The 23,588-nt window shown below is 36.5% G+C and overlaps 2 protein-coding genes across 5 annotated transcripts in view; one reads left to right on the top strand and one right to left on the bottom strand.

Moving 5' to 3' along the window:
- Positions 1–23,588, top strand: part of RNGTT (RNA guanylyltransferase and 5'-phosphatase) — a 250,474-nt gene that overhangs the window by 154,208 nt on the left and 72,678 nt on the right. For all 4 annotated transcript variants that reach the window (XR_013830869.1, XM_079939773.1, XM_079939771.1 and 1 more), the window contains exon 14: positions 15,000–15,066. Coding sequence is in view for 3 of the 4 variants with exons in the window: in XM_079939773.1 (XP_079795899.1) it covers positions 15,000–15,066 (67 nt within the window). In the remaining variant the exon portion in view is untranslated. The remainder of the gene's footprint in view (positions 1–14,999; positions 15,067–23,588) is intronic.
- LOC307195268 (methylglutaconyl-CoA hydratase, mitochondrial-like) lies at positions 5,125–6,528 on the bottom strand. Its single transcript, XM_079939248.1, is given in 2 exon segments — positions 5,125–5,711; positions 5,715–6,528. Coding segments are annotated over 2 exon segments (690 nt in total). The 5' UTR covers positions 6,054–6,528; the 3' UTR covers positions 5,125–5,360.

The raw sequence follows: 23,588 nt of genomic DNA, 5'->3' as shown, positions 1-23,588 counted from the left end.
CGTGACCTTAAGTACATTCCCAGTGTTGTGCAACCATAACCACTGTCAATTTCCAGAATTTTTTCATCATTTCAAACAGAAACTTTGTACCCATTAAACAATAACTCCCTGTTCCTGTCTCACCTTGGTCTCTGGTAACCGCTATTCTACTTTCTGTCTTTTTGAATTTGACTTTGCTACATACCTCATATAAGTGGAATATATAATAGCTGTCCTTTTGTGACTGGCTTATTTCACTTAGCATAATGTTTTCAGAGTTCATCCATGTTGCAGCATGTCAGCATTCCATTCCTTTTTAAGACTGAATAATATTCCATAAACAAGATATATACCACATTATGTTTTTCAATTGTTGATGGGCATATGGATTGTTTCTACCTTTTGGCTATTGTGAATAATGCTGCTATGACATTGGTGACAAGGAATGGGTTTTAAAACTACATCTTAAAAAAACCGTATGAAATAACTATGTGCTTATACTTCCACACTGCTTAATTCTTTCTGAAAGCCTGGTTAATTTATTTGAGGAAAAAGGTAACGTTGTTTGACTACCCCTCATGGATTTGCTGAGCACATTCTAAGGTTGTAATGACCATAACCCACTTCAAGAATTCACATCAGTCACTTAATAGAGTGGAAAACATGAATGGAAAAGTATTGTGATTATTAGATAACCTCCATCTTGCGTTTTGGAAATAATAGAATTAGTTTCACCGTAAGGACATGAGGGTCTTTCAGTCATTTATAAAATGTGGTCCTAGACAGCTTGGTAACATTTACTTTATATTCACGGCTTTAAGAAATGTTAAAATTATCATGCTTTATAGCACTGCCAGCACTATCTGGTGATGTCTTTCTTATGGATATCTCATGATTTCCTATTGTCAGCCCAGCATATGAGATTCTGGAACTTCGTCTTGAATATACTTAGACTAGATTATAGCTGTCACATTACTGAGGTTCAGCTGTCTCATGCATTATGTTAACTTTTGTTAATTGATCAAGGCATATGTCAAGGGTAAATATAATGATTTATAAGCAAAATAATTGATGTGCAATATGGTATTCTGGTCATTTTTAAATTTGAAGTAATTAAAAACAATTCTGCTACTATATCATTAGTTATCAGTGTGTTTTGAACAGATATCAAAATAAAGAATAAAATGAATTGTTACAGTTCAAATTCTTTTACATGAGCTATTCAGCTAGGTAAGAATTTCCTTCAAGGGCTTTGCAAACTAAACCAGTCAGTAAGTTACTCTGTTTGAACAAAAGAATATACTGATTGAATTAAGGCAGGAATTGTCTGTTAACTCAAAATAGGCTCATTCATGTTTATAAGTAGAGTCATGAAAATGATAAAGAATTAACTACAGCAAGTCCCCTACATACGAACGAGTTCCATTCTGAGAGCGCATTTGAAGTCCAATTTGTTCGTAAGCCCAACAAAGTTAGCCTAGGTACCCAGCTAACACAGTTGGCTATATAGTTCTGTACTGTAATAGGTTTATAATACTTTTCACCCGAATAATACATAAAAAATGACCAAACACAAAAAAATAAAGAAAACATTTTAAATCTTACAGTCCAGTACCTTGAAAAGTACAGTAGTACAGTACAACAGCTGGTATGCAGGGGCTGGCATCAAGTGAACAGGCAAGAAGAGTTACTGACTGGAGGAGGGAGAGGAGGTGGGATATGGTAGAGCTGAAGGATCGTCAGCAATAGGAGGCAGAGGGCAAGCTGCAATTTCACTCACGCCTGACTTGATGGAATGCACATTCACATCTTTGAAAGTTTGCAACTTGAAGGTTCCTATGTAGGGGACTTAACCATACTTTAAAAAATAAAGATAGCTAATATGTACCTAGCAATGAAAAAATACTAACTCAATACCTACCAAAATCTATATTTAAAAAAAAAGGGATGCATATATAATATTTACTAGAGGAGTATTCAAATTAAAATTAATAGTAAAGAGAAGATCAATATAATGTATATTCTATCAGTGAGACACTTAGGCAGTTCTCTGTAGTTTTGGCAGTTCATGTGTCAGCAGTTTGTGGAGAGTTCTATGAAGCTGAAATTCAGATTTGAAGTAATTCTTTTCAGTGTGGAATATAACAGTCTCAGTCATTCTGGGGTCTGTGATTTAAAAAAAACATTTCTTTCTTTGATTGATCATAGCTATTATTGAAATAGCTGGTAACGTGACATGGTGCTATAATTTAGACAGAAAAAAATGGAATTGTGAATTATATCCACTCAGCTTAAATCTCCCTGTTTCTTGTCTCCACAGTATCTTTTGTACTTTTTCTGCAGAAATGGCCCCATAGCATAATGTTCCTACATTTTCCCAGGGGAAAAGGAGGATGTCACAGAGTCTTGTCTGAAGTATACAAGGGGAACTTGTACAACAAAAATATAGGGAAAAAATAAAATAAGTTTCAGAATTTCCCAATACAGGAAATGAAAGTTTTATTCATTTATTTTATTTATTAATCTTTTAACAAATGTGCTTTACATATACATCTTGGAGTCAAGCAGGTGAAAATTTATGGATATGATGATGATTCATGTAATTTCAGATGTTTAGATTTGAGGCTAATCCCTACATAAATCATTCTCCCCTCTCTTCTTTTGTAGGTTAAAAGTAAGCTATAGAATAATTCTTATGACCAGTAGATAATAAACCAGGTGGGGAGCTATATGTGTTTGATGATTTCCCTGTTAAAAACCACCTTTCAGACTTTTTGCTTCATGTTTACACAAGCAGGTCTTAAAATAATAAACCAACTCTCCATTTAGAATGATCAGGGTGGGTTGATTTAGAATTATTTGTAGGCCCAGTTTGTGATATGGCCTGTGAACATTTGTACTTTCCTTTTTTAATATATTTAGCAAAACTTTGAAGATGAAGTTTGTACATTATTTTTTACAGCTTTATTGAGGAGTATTTGATATATGATAACCTGCACTTAGTTAAAGTGTGCAATTTGATTTTTAAGTGTGAAATCACCACTCCCAGAATAAGATGATGACCATGTCCATCAGCCGCCGGCCCCCCCCCCCCAAAATTTCCTCCTGCCCCTTGTTAATCCCTCCCTCCCTCTCTCCTCCCGCACCCTTCACTCCCTTTTCTGGCAACCACTGCTTTGGGGTATTCATTTTCTAGAATCTTATGTAGATGAAAACATACACTGTATGTGTCTGTGGTGGTCTTCCCCCACCCCCCCCTTCTTTCAACATTAGATTCATCCATGTTGTTACATGTATCAGTAGTTTGTTTCTTTTTATTGCTGAGCAGCCTGTTGTTGTATAGATATATCGCAATTTACTTATCCGTTCACCTGTGTATGGATGGACATTTGAGATGTCTTCAATCTTTGGCTATTATAAATAAAGCTGCTGTGAGACTAGGAAACAAGTCTTCTCGTATACATATGCTTTCATTTGTCTTGAAATGGGACTGGCCATTTTTTTCTCCAAAGGATCAGATAGTAAATATGTTAGTCTTTATTGGCTCCAGGTGGTAGGCTGGGGTAGTGGTGGGACTTCATTTGTTTCCCTTCTCTCAGGTACCATCTTATCTTGGCTGGGACTGGAAAATTTGTCTATACATTTTTAATGCACTTATGTTCCTTTTTTTGTTTTTTTTAATTTTACTGCCTTTCTATTTAAAACCATTATGCCCAGATATGTGAGTTCTGTGTTTTCATATTATATTTATGCCATAGAATTTGTAGCTCTAGTACTAAGAAGAGGATGAGTGACTTGTGGATTCCCTAGAAGCTCATCTCTTAAAATACTCATCTATTTTTACAGGAATATTAAAATATGTTAATATACCAATTAATATTGTATCCCTCATTTAGGAGTCACTCTTACTCTCTCACTGATTGCTTATGTTGGTTTTTTTCTTTGGACTTTTTATATTAAGACCTTTTATAGTATGAAGTATACATACAGAAAAGTACATAAAACATAAATGTGCAGCTTACTGAAATTTCATGGAACCAACATACATTTAACTACTACTCAGAACAAAAAAAAATCATATTGCCAGCACCCTAGATGCCTCCAGCATGCTATTTCTCATTCACAAATTTCTCTCTCCCACCAAAGATAGCCATTATCTGTAAGTTTGTGATTTTTACTTCCTTGCTCTTTTTTATACTTTTGTTACTTAGGTATGCAATTCTAAACACTAGGGTTTGGTTTTGCCTGGTTTTGAACCTTACATAAATTCAACCCTATGTTCTTTTATATTTGGCTTCATGTCTCCTTTACACAATCTTAATATAATCTGGGACAGTACCTCACTTTCACTTTTCATGATCTTGACAATTTTTTTTTTTTTTTTTTTTTTTTTTTGCGGTACGCGGGCCTCGCACTGTTGTGGCCTCTCCCGTTGCGGAGCACAGGCTCTGGACGCGCAGGCTCAGCGGCCATGGCTCACGGGCCCAGCCGCTCCGCGGCATGTGGGATCCTCCCGGACCGGGGCACGAACCCGTGTCCCCTGCATCGGCAGGCAGACTCTCAACCACTGCGACACCAGGGAAGCCCGATCTTGACACTTTTTGAAGACTACTAGTTATTATACAGAACGCCCCTTAGTGTGATCTTTTGGGGGGGGTGTATTTTTAGGAAGGCACACCACGAAAGCAACAGTGTGCTCTTCTAGGTGCATTATGTTGGGGGTGGGAGCTCATGTTGGTAATTTTGATTATTTGGTTAAGTGAGTCTGCTGGATTTTAAAGTTGCTATGTTTATGATTAGTAAGTGTTTTCTGGGTTGAAATTTTGAGACTAGGCAGATGTCAGGTTTCTCATCCTACCTTCCTCTTGTAGTTTTAGTATTTTTCAATGGTTTTTGCCTGCAACAATCGTTACTGTGGTGTTTTTCAATTTCAATTAGGCAAATATTTCAAATATGGTGAATTTCAATTTCCTTCATTCTTTTTTTTTTTTGGTACATGGAAATAATTTTATTTTCATACTGTAGCACAGGAGACATACAATCAATATTTTTTCCTAGCATGTGCAATATATAAATTATTCACATTAAAAAATTTAAGAACAGAAAGCCTCGTATGCAGGAGGTATTTAAAAATGTATACCTAATTTTGAATTGGCGTTTTTGACAGTATACACTATTAGCTTTATAAATCTGAATGAAAATGACGATACACCTTTGAACAAGTACACATAGGGGTCCACTCCAGATACTTAATTCAGTATATGGATAACTCGCTCTTCACTTTGGTCGCTGGGATTCCAGATGCTGAGGCATATGTGAATCTGAAAGATACTTCCAGAAGTATATTTATTACACTGGCGTTTTAAAGATTTCTCTTTCTTCTACTCTCCTTTATAACGAGGGGTCCTTTTCTCTTTAAAAGCAGGAAGACCTTCAAGTCTGTCTTTCGTTGGAATAGTCTGAGCATAACAAGCTTCTTCTATGGCTAATCCTGTTACTAAATCGACCTCCATCCCTTGCTTAATTGCTAATTTTGCCACTCTCATTGCAACAGGTCCCTGAGGTAAAAACTCTCTTGCTAGGTCCAAGGCCTTTCTATAGGCAGCATCCCCCTCCTGGTTCTGTTCCAGAACATGGCTGATCAAGCCCACTGCTTTGGCTGCTTGGCCATTGAGCACATGTGCAGAGAAGATGAGCTCTTTGGCCAGGGACATCCCAATGGCACGTGGCAGTCACTGCGTGCCCCCTCCACCAGGAATAATTGCCAACTTTGTTTCAGCCAGGCCCATTTTTGCAGAAGAAGCTGCTACTCTTATATCACATGCTAAAGCCATTTCAAGTCCACCACCTAAAGCGAGTCCATCTATTGCTGCAGTGGTTGGCACTGGAAGATTAGCGATTTCATTAATCACTGCTCTTATTTTGGAGACAAAAGGACCAACTTCACTGGAATTCATTTTGACTCTTTCCTTAAGGTCAGCACCAGCACAGAATATCCCTGGGACTTCACTTCTTACTATGATGGTCCGTACTTTCTTATCAGATTTTAAAGCATCCACAGCTTTTGAAAGCATTTTTATAAGATTTGTACTCAATGAATTTTTGGTATAAGCTCTGTTTATTCCAAGCACCACAGTTCCTCGGTTCTCCTCCTCCAGATACCGCACCCGCAGCTCGTCCTCCGTCTTCACCTCAGAGCTGTAGCCCCTCCGCCAGGCCGCACCCCCGATCGTGGGTGTCCAGCCCCGAGCCCAGGTCGCCGGGTCGACCCGCGGGACCGTCCAGGAGCCGGATAGCCTCCACCCAGGGCCGAGCCGCGCACAGCAAGCGGCCACCAAGCGAGCGCGGCCGGCCTACAAGATACCCGAGGCCCCGGGTGCCGCTGCGGCCGCCGCCGCCGCCATGTTGACTGTTTCTCCTTCATTCTTTTTCAGTGCATTAATAGGGATTGAAATGGAAAGAACCACTGTCCCCTCTTCCTCATATACTTATTTATATTATTAAGGATTTAGGAATATTTTACTCCATGGGTTATAATACAGCACTATGATTTTATTTTGCTGTTTTGGCTTTGGTCCTTGGGAACGCCTTCAGTTCAACATCTGTGTCTTTTTGGCATGCTCTCATCACTTTTCCATTATCTCCTTACTTCCCAGTACCACAAGATGTTCCAGGCTCTTCTTATACTTTTCCCCCGTCAGTCCAGAAATCAGCCCTTTCTCCAAAGAGCCCAGGTGTTTTTGTTTTTTGGGTTTTTTTTTTTTGCGGTACGCGGGCCTCTCACTGTTGTGGCCTCTCCCGTTGCGGAGCATAGGCTCTGGATGCGCAGGCTCAGCGGCCATGGCTCACAGGCCCAGCCGCTCCGCGGCATGTGGGATCTTCCCGGACCGGGACACGAACCCGCGTCCCCTGCATCGGCAGGCGGACTCTCAACCACTGCACCACCAGGGAAACCCTGTTTTTGTTTTCTAATTGGTGAAGATTGATGGTTGGAAACACGGATCTAGGTCCTCCGCCCGGTTGTTGCTGCTGGGTGTCATTACAGACCCTCTCAGTTGTCAGAGCTAGGAATGTATTTGTTTCTACCGGCACACAGATTCTTCATTTAACCATCTGATTGTTGGTGGTGGTGGTGGTGGTTTTTCATTTTTTTCATGAAAGTCTAGAGCATTTTGTTATTCCTATACCAGCGTTTAGAAAGCAAATCAGAAAAGTGTAGGCTATGAAAAGTCTGTAAGGATAATAATAAACTCACTCATTTGCTAATTCAAGTTTCATCTGGGGCTAATGGCATATGCTGCTTTTACCTACATTCTACTAGAAGTCTCAAAGAATAATGTAGGCCTTCTCAGTAATGTGCATTTTCTCAAATTCAGAAGGGCCCTAGTGATCCCATATTAGATGCATTTACTTTCTCTTTTTTTCTAGTATGAAATATACTGGATGTAGTCTGCTCTTTGGAGAATTTGCTCATTGGCTTCGAAGTGGGATTTTATTTGTCAGTCAGTATTCATGATACTGAAAGTTTTTTCAAAGTATTTTTGCAGTTGAAAAGTGTATCAGTTAGTGGGTAATGTAATTAGGGCTTGTAGACAGAACAGTTAATTTTGAGTTATGTAGCTTATTTTTAGAAAGATCCCCTTTGCCTTTTTTTAACTTTTAATTTGAAATAATTATACACTCAATTTCCTTTTAAAGCAATTTTTTGTAAGCCTGATATATCGTCAGTGAATGATGGTGAATGAGGTTCTTTTAATTAATCTTTCTATTACCTGCCAAGTTTTAATTTTACTTTATGTGAGAAAATTTTCTGGAAATAATTTTGCAGCTTTCTTTCCAGGATAGATATTTGTTAATATTTGTATTTGGGAAATTGAAGCAAAATGAACATTAGATTTGCCTATCTTTACTTTTGTCGAAAGCTCTAATAGATTTCCTTTCTTTTTTTCTTTTCCAGCAATGCCGCCATTTTTTTTTCTAATATCTTTATTGGAGTATAATTGCTTTACAATGTTGTGTTAGCTTCTGCTGTATAACAAAGTGAATCAACTATAGGTATACATATATCCCCATATCTCCTCCCTCTTGTGTCTCCCTCCCACCCTCCCTATGCCACCCCTCTAGGTGGTCACAAAGCACCGAGCTGATCTCCCTGTGCTATGCGGCTGCTTCCCACTAGCTATCTGCTTTACATTTGGTAGTGTATATAAGTCCATGCCACCCTCTCAGTTCGTCCCAGCTTACCCGTCCCCCCTCCCCGTGTCCTGAAGTCCATTCTCTATGTCTGCCTCTTTATTCCTGTCCTGCCCTTAGGTTCTTCACAACCTTTTTTTTTTTTTAGATTCCATATATATATATTAGCATATGGTATTTGTTTTACTCTTTCTGACTTACTTCAGTCTGTATGACAGACTCTAGGTCCATCCACCTCACTACAAATAACTCAATTTCATTTCTTTTTATGGCTGAGTAATATTCCATTGTATATATGTGCCACATCTTCTTTATCCATTCATCTGTTGGTGGACAGTTAGGTTGCTTGCATGTCCTGGCAATTGTAAATAGTGCTGCAATGAACATTGTGGTACATGGCTCTTTTTGAATTATGGTTTTCTCAGGGTATATGCCCAGTAGTGGGATTGCTGGGTCGAATGGTAGTTCTATGTTTAGATTTTTAAGGAACCTCCATACTGTTCTCCATAGTGGCTGTATCAATTTACATTCCCACAAACAGTGCAAGAGGGTTCCCTTTTCTCCACAACCTCTCCAACATTTATTGTTTGTAGATTTTTTGATGATGGCCATTCTGACTGGTATGAGGTGATAACTCATTGTAGTTTAGTTTTGATTTGCATTTCTCTAATGATTAATGATGTTGAGCATTCTTTCATGTGTTTGTTGGCAATCTGTATATCTTCTTTGGAGAAATGTCTGTTTAGGTCTTCTGCCCATTTTTGGATTGGGTTGTTTGTTTTTTTGTATTGAGCTGCTTGGGCTGCGTGTAAATTTTGAAGATTAATCCTTTCTCAGTTGCTTCATTTGCAAATATTTTCTCCCATTCTGAGGGTTGTCTTTTTGCCTTGTTTATGGTTTCCTTTGCTGTGCAAAAGCTTTGAAGTTTCGTTAGGTTCCATTTGTTTGTTTTTATTTCCATTTCACTAGGAGGTGGGTCAAAAAGGATCTTGCTGTGATTTATGACATAGAGTGTTCTGCCTGTGTTTTCCTCTAAGAGTTTTATAGTGTCTATCCTTACATTTAGGTCTTTAATCCATTTTGAGTTTATTTTTGTGTATGGTGTTAGGGAGTGTTCTAATTTCATTCTTTTACATGTAGCTGTCCAGTTTTCCCAGCACCACTTATTGAAGAGGCTGTCTTTTCTCCATTGTATATTCTTGCCTCCTTTATCAAAAATCAGGTAACCATATGTGCGTGAGTTTATCTCTGGGCTTCCTATCCTGTTCCATTGATCTATATTTTTGTTTTTGTGCCAGTACCATACTGCAGCTTTGTAGTATAGTCTGAAGTCCGGGAGCCTGATTCCTCCAGCTCCATTTTTCTTTCTCAAGATTGCTTTGGCTATTCGGGGTCTTTTGTGTTTCCATACAAATTGTGAAATTTTTTGTCTTAGTTCTGTGAAAAATGCCATTGGTAGTTTGATAGGGATTGCATGGAATCTGTAGATTGCTTTGGGTAGTATAGTTATTTGCACAGTGTTGATTCTTCCAATCCAAGAACATGGTATATCTCTCCATCTGTTTGTATCATCTTAAATTTCTTTCATCAGTTTCTTATAGTTTTCTGCATATAGGTCTTTTGTCTCCTTAGGTAGGTTTATTCCTAGGTGTTTTATTCTTTTTGTTGTAGTGGTAAATGGGAGTGTTTCCTTAATTTCTCTTTCAGGTTTTTCATCATTAGTGTATAGGAATGCAAGAGATTTCTGTGCATTAATTTTGTATCCTGCTACTTTACCAAATTAATTGATTAGCTCTAGTAGTTTTCTGGTAGCATCTTTAGGATTGTCTATGTGTAGTATCATGTCATCTGCAAACAGTGACAGCTTTACTTCTTCTTTTCCTATTTGGATTCTTTTTATTTCTTTTTCTTCTCTGATTGCTGTGGCTAGGACTTCCAAAACTATGTTGAATAATAGTGATGAGAGTGGACATCCTTGTCTTGTTCCTGATCTTTCAGTTTTTCACCATTGAGAATGATGTTGGCTGTGGGTTTGTCATATATGGCCTTTATTATGTTAAGGTAAGTTCCCTCTATGCCCACTTTCTGGAGGGTTTTTATCATAAATGGTGTTGAATTTGTAAAAAGCTTTTTCTATATCTATTGAGATGATCATATGGTTTTTCTCCTTCAGTTTGTTAATATGGTTTATCACGTTGATGGATTGGCATATATTGAAGAATCCTTGCATTCCTGGGATAAACTCCACTTGATCATGGTTTATGATCCTTTTAATGTGCTGTTGGATTCTGTTTGCTAGTATTTTGTTGAGGATTTTTGTGTCTATGTTCATCAGTGATATTGGCCTGTAGTTTTCTTTCTTTGTGACATTTGTGTCTGGTTTTGGTATCAGGGTGATGGTGGCCTCATAGAATGAGTTTGGGCGTGTTCCTTCCTCTGCAATTTTTTGGAAGAGTTTGAGAAGGATGGATGTTAGCTCTTCTCTAAATGTTTGATAGAATTCACCTGTGAATCCATCTGGTCCTGGGCTTTTGTTTGTTGGAAGATTTTTTTATTACAGTCTAAATTTCAGGGCTTGTGACTGGTCTGTTTATATTTTCTATCTCTTCCTGGTTCAGTCTTGGAAGGTTGTGATTTCCCAAGAATTTGTCCATTTTCTTCCAGGTTGTGCATTGTATTGGCATATGGTTGCTTGTAGTAGTCTCTCATGATCCTTTGTATTTCTGCAGTGTCAGTTGTTTCTTCTCCTTTTTCTTTCCTAATTCTGTTGATTTGAGTCTTCTCCCTTTTTTTCTTGATGAGTCTGGCTAATGGTTTATCAATTTTGTTTATCTTCTCAAAGAACCAGCTTTTAGTTTTATTGATCTTTGCTATTGTTTTCTTCATTTATTTCTGATCTGATCTTTATGATTTCTTTCCTTCTGCTAACTTTGGGGTTTTTTTGTTCTTGTGTCTCCAATACCTTTAAGTGTAAGTAGGTTGTTTATTTGAGATGTTTCTTGTTTCTTGAGGTAGGATTGTACTGCTATAAACTTCCCTCTTAGAACTGCTTTCGCTGCATCCCATACGTTTTGGGTCGTCGTGTCTCCATTGTCATTTGTTTATAGGTATTTTTTTATTTCCTCTTTGATTTCTTCAGTGATCACTTCGTCATTAAGTAGTGTATTGTTTAGCCTCCACGTGTTTGTATTTTTTACAGATCTTTTCCTGTAATTGATATCTAGTCTCATAGCGTTGTGGTCGAAAAGATACTTGATACGATTTCTATTTTCTTAAATTTACCAAGGCTAGATTTGTAATCCAAGATATGATCTATCCTGGAGAATGTTCCATGAGCACTTGAGAAAAATGTGTATTCTGTTGTTTTTGGATGGAATGTCCTATAAATATCAATTAAGTCCATCGTGTTTAATGTATCATTTAAAGCTTGTGTTTCCTTATTTATTTCATTTTGGATGATCTGTCCATTGGTGAAAGTGGGGTGTTAAAGTCCCCTACTATGATTGTGTTACTGTGGATCTCCTCTTTTATGGCTGTTAGCATTTGCCTTAAGTTTTGAGGTGCTCCTATGTTTGGTGCATAAATATTTACAATCCTTATATCTTCTTCTTGGATTGATCCCTTGATCATTATGTAGTGTTCTTCTTTGTCTCTTGTAAAGTCTTTGTTTTTAAGTCTATTTTGTCTGATATGAGAATTGCTACTCCAGCTTTCTTTTGGTTTCCATTTGCGTGGAATATCTTTTTCCATCCCCTCACCTTCAATCTGTATGTGTCCCTACATCTGACGTGGGTCTCTTGTAGACAGCATATATAGGGGTCTTGTTTTTGTATCCATTCAGCCAGTCTGTGTCTTTTGGTTGGAGTATTTAATCCATTTACATTTAAGGTAGTTATCGATATGTATGTTCCTATTACCATTTACTTAATTGTTTTGGATTTGTTTTTGTAGGTATTTTCCTTCTCTTGTGTTTCCTGCCTAGAGAAGTTCCTTTAGCAGTTGTTGTAACACTGGTTTAGTGGTGCTGAATTCTCTTAGCTTTTTCTCAGCAATGCCTTCTTACTCTAAAAATTTCTTTGGTAGCCATAGAAGCATTTAGTTACAAGCAAATTTTTTGGAAGTTATTAGCATTTGTATAAATGTTATATTAATGTTCACCTAATAGAAGGACAAAAGAATTATCTGGTACTAAATGCGTCATGGTTTTTATTTTAACATATGCTTTTTATTTTAACATATATTTATAATGCATCTGTAAATGCTGAATTAATGCCTTTACCCTGGGGATTTAAAATGTGTGAATGCTATATTATATACAAATACCCTGTCATAATAAAATGGTGCCTATTGTTTGACAATAATTATGTATACAATTTGGCATAATAATTTTTTGAAAGGTAAAAGTATTTTAGGAAATGTTCCATCTTAGAAGTTGGGATTTATGTTCTCAAAGTATTAATTATTTTACACATAATAAACGCTTAAATTATGATACCTATGAAAACCCACTCAAACGAAGGTGGTAATATAATTTATGTAAGGAATAATATGGACATGAATGAGAAAGAACAGTATTTAAAAAGCGAAATATATATATGCTGTGTAACTACCATATTTAAGATATTTCTTGTTTAGAAGGTAGTTATTAAATAGGCAAGTTGGAGGAAGGGGAGGACACATTGAATAGTATATTGGCAAGCTTCCTAAAATGCATATGCATAGTAATTAGAGGCATACTGATTTTTAAATGTCAGCCAGCTTTTATTCTCTTCCTTTTCTATCATGTATTTGTATGAACAGTGACTGTTCTTCTAAAAGAGGTTTATGAAGCTTTTTGTCATCATTTGTTATATAGGAAATAAATTACCACTGCTATATAAAACTAACATTAAATTTGTGATACTAGCAATTTGTGAGAGATTTAAAGTTTTGTTGCTTTGATTAATTTCTTATTTGTCAAATGATGGTGAAGAAATTCTCCATTTCCTAGTTGAGATTTGGGGATATTTCTTATGCTTTCTACTTGCATCCAGTGAACAAATATCCCTTTAGTCATTTTGTAACCTTCAACAACATGCTAAAAGGCATAACTGTAAGTATCACTCACATGCCGAACTTAAGTACTGTAGCTTTTTGCTAAATTGGTTTAATTTATTTTTGTGTTTGTCAGCTATTAGCTTTCCTTTAGTGGCCTTCAGTACTTTATAGGCCTTTAAAGAATGTAGGGAACAGAGGTGTTCCTAGGAGATGGAATATCTATCTACCTTATTTCATAAAATCTAAGGTGCTTTAACAGTGAACTTTATTAGTCTTACTAGACCAAGTTAGTGGAAGGTTAAGTAGGGGTAGAAAAATTTCCCCTTCTTTTCTTCTAGGTTCTTTGGTCTAATAATTAAATTGACATAGGACAGATTAACAGGAGAAAAACATATTTAAGTTAGTATGTACGGGATCCCCAAAGATACAAGACTCAAGGGTAGGTCGAGCAGTTGAGGCTTATGTGCCATCCTGTGCTAAGGAATGGGATAAGGGCCTGGGTCTTCAAAGGGGAGGAGGGTAACTCACAGGATGATGAGAAGAACAGATGTTTTGTATTTAGAAGTCTGCCCTGCCATGCAGATTGGCCTTTCAGATAAAAACGTTATCTATGGTAATAGCTCTCTTTCTGGGCCAGGCCCCCTATCTAAGTTCTTTTAGGCAGTTACAAGAGAGGTAAAAAGTTTTCCTGAGTCTCCTAGGTCTTGATTGCCTTCAACTTAAAATAATCCACATGTCAAAGTGGTGTATTTTGGGTTGGTGTATTCTCCCCTTCAGTAATCATACAACCATCTCACACTGTCACCCGGTGACAGTGATTACAAGATACCGTAGAGTAATTAATTTAATTATGACCTTCTCATACCCAGCACGACTACATGCTCCACAAGCATAGTTCTAATGATGGTATTTCCTTATTCACAGTGTTTCAATGTAGTCAAGAATGATAGCCCTCTTTAAATAGGAAGGAAGGAATGATGCAGGGAAGGTAACCATTTTACCTCCACCCTCTAGATGGTTTGATTTTTATTTTCATGTGCGTTTATTGTCTGTACAAAAAAATAAATATTACTTATGAAATAAAGATAAGACATTTGACTTTCTTCATGGCCCATTCCAAACCTTCTTCGGGTTTTCATCTCTGACTAACTTATCCCTTACTTCAGCCAGACTTCTTTGCTTTTGGTTTCAAATCTTCTGCATTCTCAGGGTATAGTTTAAAATTTCTCCCTTTGCCTTACCAACCCTTTAAAAGTTAAGCCTAAATTCCTCTTCAGGCTTCTCCAGCTCCCTCCATAGAAGGTATCTCTCACTCCACTACTTTGCAATGGCAAATACCTCTAGAATAGCATTTATCAGAGGCCACCTTTTGTTAGGGTTGTGTATCTGGTTTTCCTGTTAAATTTTGGGACTGAACTGTTTAGGTTTGTATTATCTCCATAGTGCATAATATAGACACACAGTGAGTGTTTCTTGAATTGAACTTTTATAGATTTTTAAATATATGCATTGCTTCTTTTAATTCTCCCCAATGTAGTAATTTTGCTAGAATTACTAGTATGTTAGACTGTTTTACATTTAAGTTGCCATTCTCAGTATTTACCCATCATCTTCTGAAGTATAAGAATTATTCCTTTGCTGGTTACTATTCCATCGTGCAAAAAGACAAGAATAATTGCATAGATATTAATTTTTACATAGTCAGGATCTATTATACAAATTTTGGTAATTATACAACCTCATATTTAAGGAAGAGTATTTTATAAATAATGCTTTTTTTTCCTTTGTAGGTTACTTCCTCAGAATGTTGGCCTTCTCTATGTTGGAGGTTATGAAAGACCCTTTGCACAAATCAAGGTATGGTTGTTCATTTTCTAGTATATTTTCCCTAGATACAGTTCACTCGTCCAGAACCCACCAAAACCCTGCAAATAACTATCACAAAAATTTGGGAATGTGAATTATTAATTTCATTTGTTTTTGCATATCTCTGATGAAAAAGTAATTCAGTTTTTCAGTGAATCGATTAGTTTAATAATCTTGCCCTTAGTAGCGTTAATTTTGACCATTGCACTTCAGTGATTAGTTAAGAAGAGTACAATTTAGAGCCACATGACCCTTCTTACCAATAGAATTTTTTGACAGCTTTATTGAGGTATAATAGGCATACAGTAAAATATACATATTTAAACTGTACAATTTGACATACCCTTGTGAAACCATCACCACAGTCAAGGTAATGAACATATCCATCACCCCTAAAAGTTTCCTTGTGCCCCTTTGAACTCCCCCGTCCTGCCCTTCCTTTTTCTTTTTCAGTCCCCAGGTGACCACTGATCTAATCATTATAGATTAATTTGCACTTTCCGGAATTTTATATAAATGGATCATACTGTATTTCTTTCTCTCTCTCTTTTAGCTTCTTTCATTCAGTGTTATTATTTTGAGATTCACCCATGTTGTTACACTTCAGTAGTTCATTCTTTTTTATTGCTGAGTAGTATTTCATTATATGGTTGTAGCACAGTTTCTTTATCCTTTCACACGTTGAGAGACATTTGGGTTGTTTCTGCTTTTTGACTATTATAAATAAAGCTGCTGTGAACATTTGTGTACAAGTCTCTGTATGGACATATATTTTCATTTCTCTTGGGTAAATACCTAAGACCAAAATGGCTGAGTTAAATGGCAGTTGTATGTTTTAACTTTTTAAGAAACTACCAAACTATTTCCCCACGAGCAGGGTGATTGCCAGTTCCTCCATATCATCATCAACATTTGGTATGGTCAGTCTTTTTAAGTTTAGTCATTCTTATAGGTATATAGTATTTCATTGGAGTTTTAATTTGCATTTCTGTAATGACTAATAATGTTGAGCATCTTCCCATGTACTTATTTGCCATCTGTACGTCTCTAGTGAAGTGTGTGTTCAAAACTTGCCATTTTTTAATTGGGTTTTTTGTTTTATTACCGTTGAGTTTTGAACATTCTTTATATATCTTCTGGATGTAAGCCCTTTATCAGATATGGGATTTCTCTTAACAGGATCCTCAGAGAGCAAAAATTCTTAATGTTGGTGAAGTTCAGTTTATTAGTTTTTTTCACGGTTCTTGCTTTTACTGTTGATCTAAGAAATATTTGCCTAGTCCAAAGGCTAAAAGATTACTCTCCTATGTATTCTTCTAGAATCTTTATAGTTGTAGGTTTTACATTTAAGTTTATTGTCCAGTGGAGTTAATTTTTGTATATGATGCAAGGTTCAAGGCATAGAGGAATGTTGTCCCCCTACACCCCAACCTTTCTTTGGCCCGTGGATATCCAGTTGTTCCTAAACCATTTGTTAAAAAGGGTATCCTTTCCACCATTGAAGTGCCTTTGCATCTTAGTTGAAAATCAATTCACCATATGTGTGTGAATCTATTTCTGAGCTCTTTATTCTGTTCCATTGACCTATGTATCTATCCCTCCACCAATATCACACTGTCTTGATTTTTGTAGCTTTAGAATAAGTCATGAAGTCAGGTAGTGTAAATCCTGCAACTTTGTTCTTTTTCAGAGTTGTTTAGACTACTCTGGGTTCCTTTAATTTCCATGTGAATGTTAGAATCATCTTGTCAATTTCTGTAAAAATACCTGCTGGAATTTTGACTTGGATCACGTTGAATCTGGAGATCAATTTGAAGAGAAATGACATCATAACAGTATTGAATCTTACAATTCATCAAAGCCACATATTTCTCCATTTATCTAGATCTTTAGTGTCTCTCAGCAGTATTCCATTGTTTCAGTGTGTTGGTCTTGCACATTTAAAAGTAAATTTATCTGTAAATATTTTATATTTGTGATGCTATTTTAAAAGTATTTTTTATTTCATTTTACGATTGTTTTCCTAGTACATAAAAAGACGATTAAATTTTGTGTGTTGACTTTAAATCCTACAACTTTACTATACTCAATTAGTAATTCTAGTAGCTTTTTTGTAGATTTCATAGGATTTTTCTACATAAATGATTATGTCATCTACTAAGAGGCAGTTTTCTTTTTCCTTTCTGATCTTGATATTGATACCTTTTATTGCTTTTTCTTGCTTTAGTGCACTGGCTAAAACCTACAGTACAAAGTTGATTAGAAATGGTGAGAACAGACATCCTTGCCTTATTCCTGATCTTAGAGGGAAAGCATTCAATTTTTTGTCAAAGATTGTTTTTATAGCAATATTAGTTGAGGGTTGAAGCACAGATTCCAACTAGGCTTTCTTGTAAAAAGTGGAATAGTATTCTGAATGTTCAAGGCAGTAAATAAAAAGAAAGGTTTGCAGTCATCCTTTTCCTTTGTTATTTTAACTTTATTAATGTTTTCTGACAGACCTGTAAAATTTGATTTGTTTTTTTGGTTTAGTATTGGATTTTTCCTCACATTTGTTTCTTGGCTCTATGAGTTAATTATTTTTCTCACATTCATTTGTTGGATGTGATTTTGAATTCCTTTCCCCCTACATATATGACCTATTTTTATGCTTTGAAAAACAAAGATTTTTCAGAATAGACTGAGCCTGAATAGGACATATAAGATATTTAATACTGAGGCGGTTTAGTCACATTATTGACATTTTAAAATGAAAAACCTTCTTTAGCTACCATAGCATCAGCACTTCTTTAAGTACCTTCCTTAATTTAACTTAAGACACTCTCAAAAGTCCACATTAGGGTCTTAAGTTGCGGACCCTCTTGAACGTTTCTGATTCCCTAAGTAATGACAAGCATTCAGGTACATTTTTTAAAATTCTATTTTTAACATCCCTGGAACACAAGTGGAGTTGGCAAGAGTCTCTTCATAAACCTCCCTCACTATCCTGTTCACCAAATTCTCCAGTAGAGGCAGGAATTCTAATAAGTTTCAGCAGAAACATTTCTAAAAGCCCAATTTTTTTTCTGTCCATTGGTTTGGAAAATCCTGTTTCTCTGTATTATAACTGAAATAATGAAAAAGTGAGAGGCTTATCTGATATATTTAAGGAAGGGTAGAATTTGTGTGTGTGTGTGTGTGTGTGTGTTACATGTTGTGTCAAAAACATAAGTGTATGTATGTATGAGGGCGATTCCTCCATCACTCACCTGATTCATTAACATATCATTTTCTTTATCCAAGCCCTTTCTAACAAGCCCAGTGACAGAGGTCAATCCTTTGTCAACCCTTTATGCATAGATAATCAACTCAATAGAAAAAAGTCCATTATTTTAGGCCATCTTTTTCCTTTGATGTTGCTATGGGAAAGGTTTCTCTCATGTACTGTAAAAGGATTTCTTATCCTCATTAATTGTTGAAGTTCTTCTATAATTCCTGTGGTTCTTATGAAAATGCTGTATAGATCCCTACCTAATTAGAATGCTTGTAAGTTAATTGGAAAACAGTTTTTAAAAATCATAGTTTAAATGCTTGAGATCAGGCTAGAAATTTAAGGTTCATTCCCTGCCCCTTGCCTTGCATCTGACTTCTTCTGGACATGAAATACCAGTATTCGTTTGCTGTTCAACTAAATGTAATGATACTGTATTGTGTGGCATAGATATCAGATATGACCTTTAATAAATGGAAGCTGTTTTGCTTTCTTAAGAGAGTATTGGTTGAATTTTTTTTTTTTTTTTATAAATCAAGATAGAAAATTGTTCATTTGAATATTTAGGAAAAGGAATTCTCATTTATTAACATCACAGGACTAAGTGTGAGTGGCTTGGTGCTAGAGGCTACATTTGTTAAAGTGGCATTTTACATTTGTATTTCTAAAAAGGAGCTCCAATTTATAAAGATCAGAAAGAGAAAAAGGAAAACACAAAAAGGATGGTGGATATTTGGGCTAGTGTTAAATGAATTCAGAAAATTTGCTATAGCTTGACAATAGATGTATGTACTATTAGCATATAACATGAATTGTTACAACCACTCTTTCTCTCTCTCTCTCTGTCTCTCCCTCCCTCCCTCTCCCATGATTAATCTTTTAGTTTTAGTTTTCTGTCCAAGCCCTAGGTAAAGATACCAGTGTGTACAAACATGGGACTTCATTACAGTCTTAGACCAGTACATCTTCATGCTAGTTTCAGGTTTCATTATTTTTAGAGGAAGTTATCCCAACTTTACCTTTTATATCTCTTAACATCTTCTGAAAGTCATCAGAATAAGTTTTCATGGGAAATTTGTCATCTGAAGAACTTGATTTTAAACATACATGATTATTTTCTTATTTTAAACTAAAATATGATAAACTAAATAAAACACTGATCCTTTTTTTTTTTTTTTTTTGCGGTACGCGGGCCTCTCACTGCTGTGGCCTCTCCTGTTGCGGAGCACAGGCTCTGGACGCGCAGGCCCAGCGGCCATGGCTCACGGGCCCAGCCGCTCCGCGGCATGTGGGATCCTCCCGGACCGGGGCACGAACCCGCGTCCCCTGCATCGGCAGGCGGACTCTCAACCGCTGTGCCACCAGGGAAGCCCAACACTGATCATTTTATAATGAGTTGTAATACAGAGTAAGAAAAGAATTGCCTCACATATCCACAGCTATTGTTTAGTGCTGTAAATGAAGTAGATTTCACCCTCATCCACGACTAACTTCTTTCAACTTTATTGAGATTAAGATAAGTTTCTAGATGTACTGGGCTCTGTGTGACTTAGGGTTTTCTTAAGTAAGAGATATGTTTCATTATATCTTTATATGTAGTCTTTGAAAGTTAAAAGGGAAGTTTTGAAAAAAGTAAAATTTTACTTAATTCTTATTTGTATGCTTTCAAGTTGTCAGAAGCTTTTTTGGGGTGGAGGGGTGGTTATTTCTGTATATCTTTGCATAATACCTTTATCTTAATTCAGTGTGTATATAATTCTGTTGTTCATAGTTTAGTTTTATAGACATGGTCAAGTTTAAATAATAATTTACATTTTATTTATTTTAAAATTTATTTATTTTTGGCTGCATTGAGTCTTCGTTGCTGCGCGCGGGCTTTCTCTAGTTGGGGAGAGCGGGGGCTACTCTTCATTGTGGTGCGAGGGCTTCTCATTGTGGTGACTTCTCTTGTTGCGGAGCGTGGGCTCTAGGCACGTGGGCTTCAGTAGTTGTGGCGCGTGGGCTCAGTAGTTGTGGCTCGCGGGCTCTAGAGCGCAGGCTCAGTAGTTGTGGCGCGTGGGCTTAGTTGCTCCACGGCATGTGGGATCTTCCCGGACCAGTGATCGAACCCGTGTCCCCTGCATTGGCAGGCGGATTCTTAACCACTGAGCCACCAGGGAAGTCCCAGTAGTTTACATTTTATACCTATTATTCTGTGTTGTTTTCTAAAGCATTTTACGGTGCAGTAAAAATCTCAGTGCTATTCTCATAGGGTTCTAGTCCTGGAGGCTCCACTTACCAGCCATAATCCATAAAACCAAGAAGGATTGAAGCTTGTCAACATCACTTTTAATCAACTCAAGGATTGTTATGGAAAGTCTCAGAGCCACAGGGCTGTCCCTCTCCACCGGGCTTGGTATTAGTTGCCTCTTGCAGTTCAGACAGCCCAAGCAGTGTGTGAAGCTGTGAGGCTGAGTCACATACAGTTTTCACTTTGACACTGCGGAATGGCTGAATGTCTTTTGTATTTTAACTATGAATTCCATGCAGCAGCCATATGTGAAATGTAAGGAATATAACCGTTATTCTGAGGCAGTTATTTTATAGTCAGTGCAGCTGGGTTATTCTCTGCCTCAGAACTTGGTTCCATCCCTGCTGAGGGACTGGGTGCCATTAGTCACAGTCTCATACTCTAGGCTTTCTGAGCTTCAATTTTTAAGTCTCTTTACAGCCCAGGAAATATAAAATTGGTGTAAAATTGGTGTTTGTATTCATATACATATTCCGTTAGTGCAAAGAAATAGTGATCTCTTCATTTTTGAAATATTTGAAAATCCATCAAACCATTCCCTCAGACTTTTTTAAATTAAAAAAAGTAGAATACTTTTCCTTTTTAGGTATATTGAGCTTGGATTGTTATTTGTTACTTAAAAATATCTTTGAAATGCCTAATAATGTGTCAGTTTTAATTTTTAGGGTAAATTAAATTTAAAGATAAAGCATTTATTTGGGGTCTCTTAGGAAATACTGAGAAAACTAGGAAAACTGATTTGTTCACTGACTGATGATGTTTTAGAAAATGTGTGGCTCATTAGATCAACACTTTTTACTAAAGGAAATTATTTAACATCCATATTTTAAATCTCTAAAATATCTGAAGTATTACATCAGATATAGATGCAGGCCTAGAACTGAGTATTGTAGTTTAGTGGCTTCCAAACTTACCACCATGACCTGTAGGAATGTAAGAAGTGTACTTTCATTGAGTTCCAGCACACATACACATATGTGTATTTATACACACACAACATAAACCAAAGTTTCAAAATAAGTATGATTTTCCATTCTGTTCAGTTTATTTTTCCGTTGATTTAGTTTTTAAATGTGGGTCTCAACCCACTAAATTAACTTCTCTGTTTGGAAAATGGGTCATGACTCATAGTTTGGCAGACACTGCTACAGGGTAGGACTTGTCCAGCTAATGCTGCCATTTGCCACATTGATGCAGTGCAGGCAATGGTGAGGAAGCTTACCTGCCCCTGAGTTGATGGTAGTCCTCGGAGTGGCTTTGGAGGGGAAGAAAGTGATGTGATGTCATAGTTGCTAGGGAGAAGGAGGAAGAGAGTGTAAGAAAAGATAAATGAGAAGTGACTTAAGATGTTTCATGGAGCCAAGCAAAGCTATTTTCTATTTCAAAAGGACCCTAATTCTCATAAACAGAAGAGAGACTTCTGTGCCTACTCTGTCTTCCAAGTGATTTCATGTATTTTGAGGCTAGAAAGACAAGTAAAGTTTAGATCTCCATAGATGAATAAAACAGAAAGAAACGGAGATGAGTGAGAAATTGAGAGAAAGCAGTGGAAGCAGATCTAGATTAGTGTGCCATATTCATTGAATAATTGCTCAGTTTTCTGTAGTACTGTGAGTGGAGAGGCAAGTTTTCAGTGTCTCACGTTGCAGTAATCAGAGCGGACATGGGTATTTCTTTGTTGAAAGCAGATTCAAAAAGTGAAAAAAAACTTAAAAAAAAAAACACCTCACAAACTGTCATGGAAGCCAAAAGTCTTTTTACTTATATGCAAAAACTATTAAGTTGCTGACGGCATTTTATCCTGCACACTTGCTGACAGAGTGCTTCAGGACCACTGCTGGGTTCTCTAGTGAGCCCATCTAGTAACTTTCTGGATGTTAAAAATCATGCATTGTTACCAACAAATCACATCGAAACTGCAGACTTAGGGTTCCAGAAAGTATTCAATAGCAGTAGTTTTCCTGCCATTTTTACCAACGTGCTTTTGGCCGTGTTATTGCCAAAACTGAGTAACACTTAAGGCCTGTGGTCATACATGTTTCAGTTTCAGTATTCTTACCTTCATGTCCTTAAAAAACGTATCTGTTTACAAAAATATGAGTCCCATAGGGCTGGGCTGTGTCTTGTGTACTTCTGTATTCTCAGCAATTAGCCTAGTGCCTGAGACATAAAAACACTAAATAAATATTTAACATTATTATTGAAGAATGCCTAGAAAACCAAATATTGCTTTTTTTTTTAAATTGAGGTATAGTTGATATATAGCATATTAGTTTCAGGTGTAAAACATAATGGTCCAATATTGTACACATTGCAAAATGATCACCACAATAAGTCTACTTAACATCCATCCCCTTACATGGTTACAAAACAGTTTCTTCTTGTGATGAGAACTTTTAAGATCTACTCTTTTAGCAACTTCCAAATATACAATACAGTATTATTAACTATAGTCACCCTGCTGTTAACATTACATCTCCAGAACGTATCTACCTTATAATTGGAAGTTGGTACCTTTTGACCCCCTTCTTCATCCATTTCTCCCACCCTCACCTACTGCTTGCGGCAACGACTAACCTGTTCTCTGTATCTATGAGCTTGTTGTTGTTGTTTTTTTAAACCATCAAGTATTTACCATGAAGTTCATCAAAGTATTTAAAACTCTGGTTCTAATTACATACATATTTACTGCATTAAAACTTTATTTTCTCATCTCTTGAGCTGGGATTATCTTTGAGGCAATATAAATTAATTTTCCTTTCTAATTTAAGATTGTGGTTGTAAATTGTTATTAACATCAGTAAGTTTATTTGAAATGTAGATTGTGTGAATTATTCTGAGAACATTTTAAATCTAGTCCTCAAATTACTTTCCAATTAAAAAAGCATTTTTCTTAGCTGGATATTCCAATTACTTTCAATCTCTCTTGAGCCAGCCACTTTATAGAAAAATATTAGAAATCATTTTAGCATA

Source organism: Stenella coeruleoalba (assembly GCF_951394435.1).
Source record: "Stenella coeruleoalba genome assembly, chromosome: 12".
Lineage (NCBI taxonomy): Eukaryota > Metazoa > Chordata > Mammalia > Artiodactyla > Delphinidae > Stenella > Stenella coeruleoalba.
The sequence above is the reverse complement of the archived record's forward strand: the minus strand, read 5'-3'. Positions and strand labels throughout refer to the sequence as shown.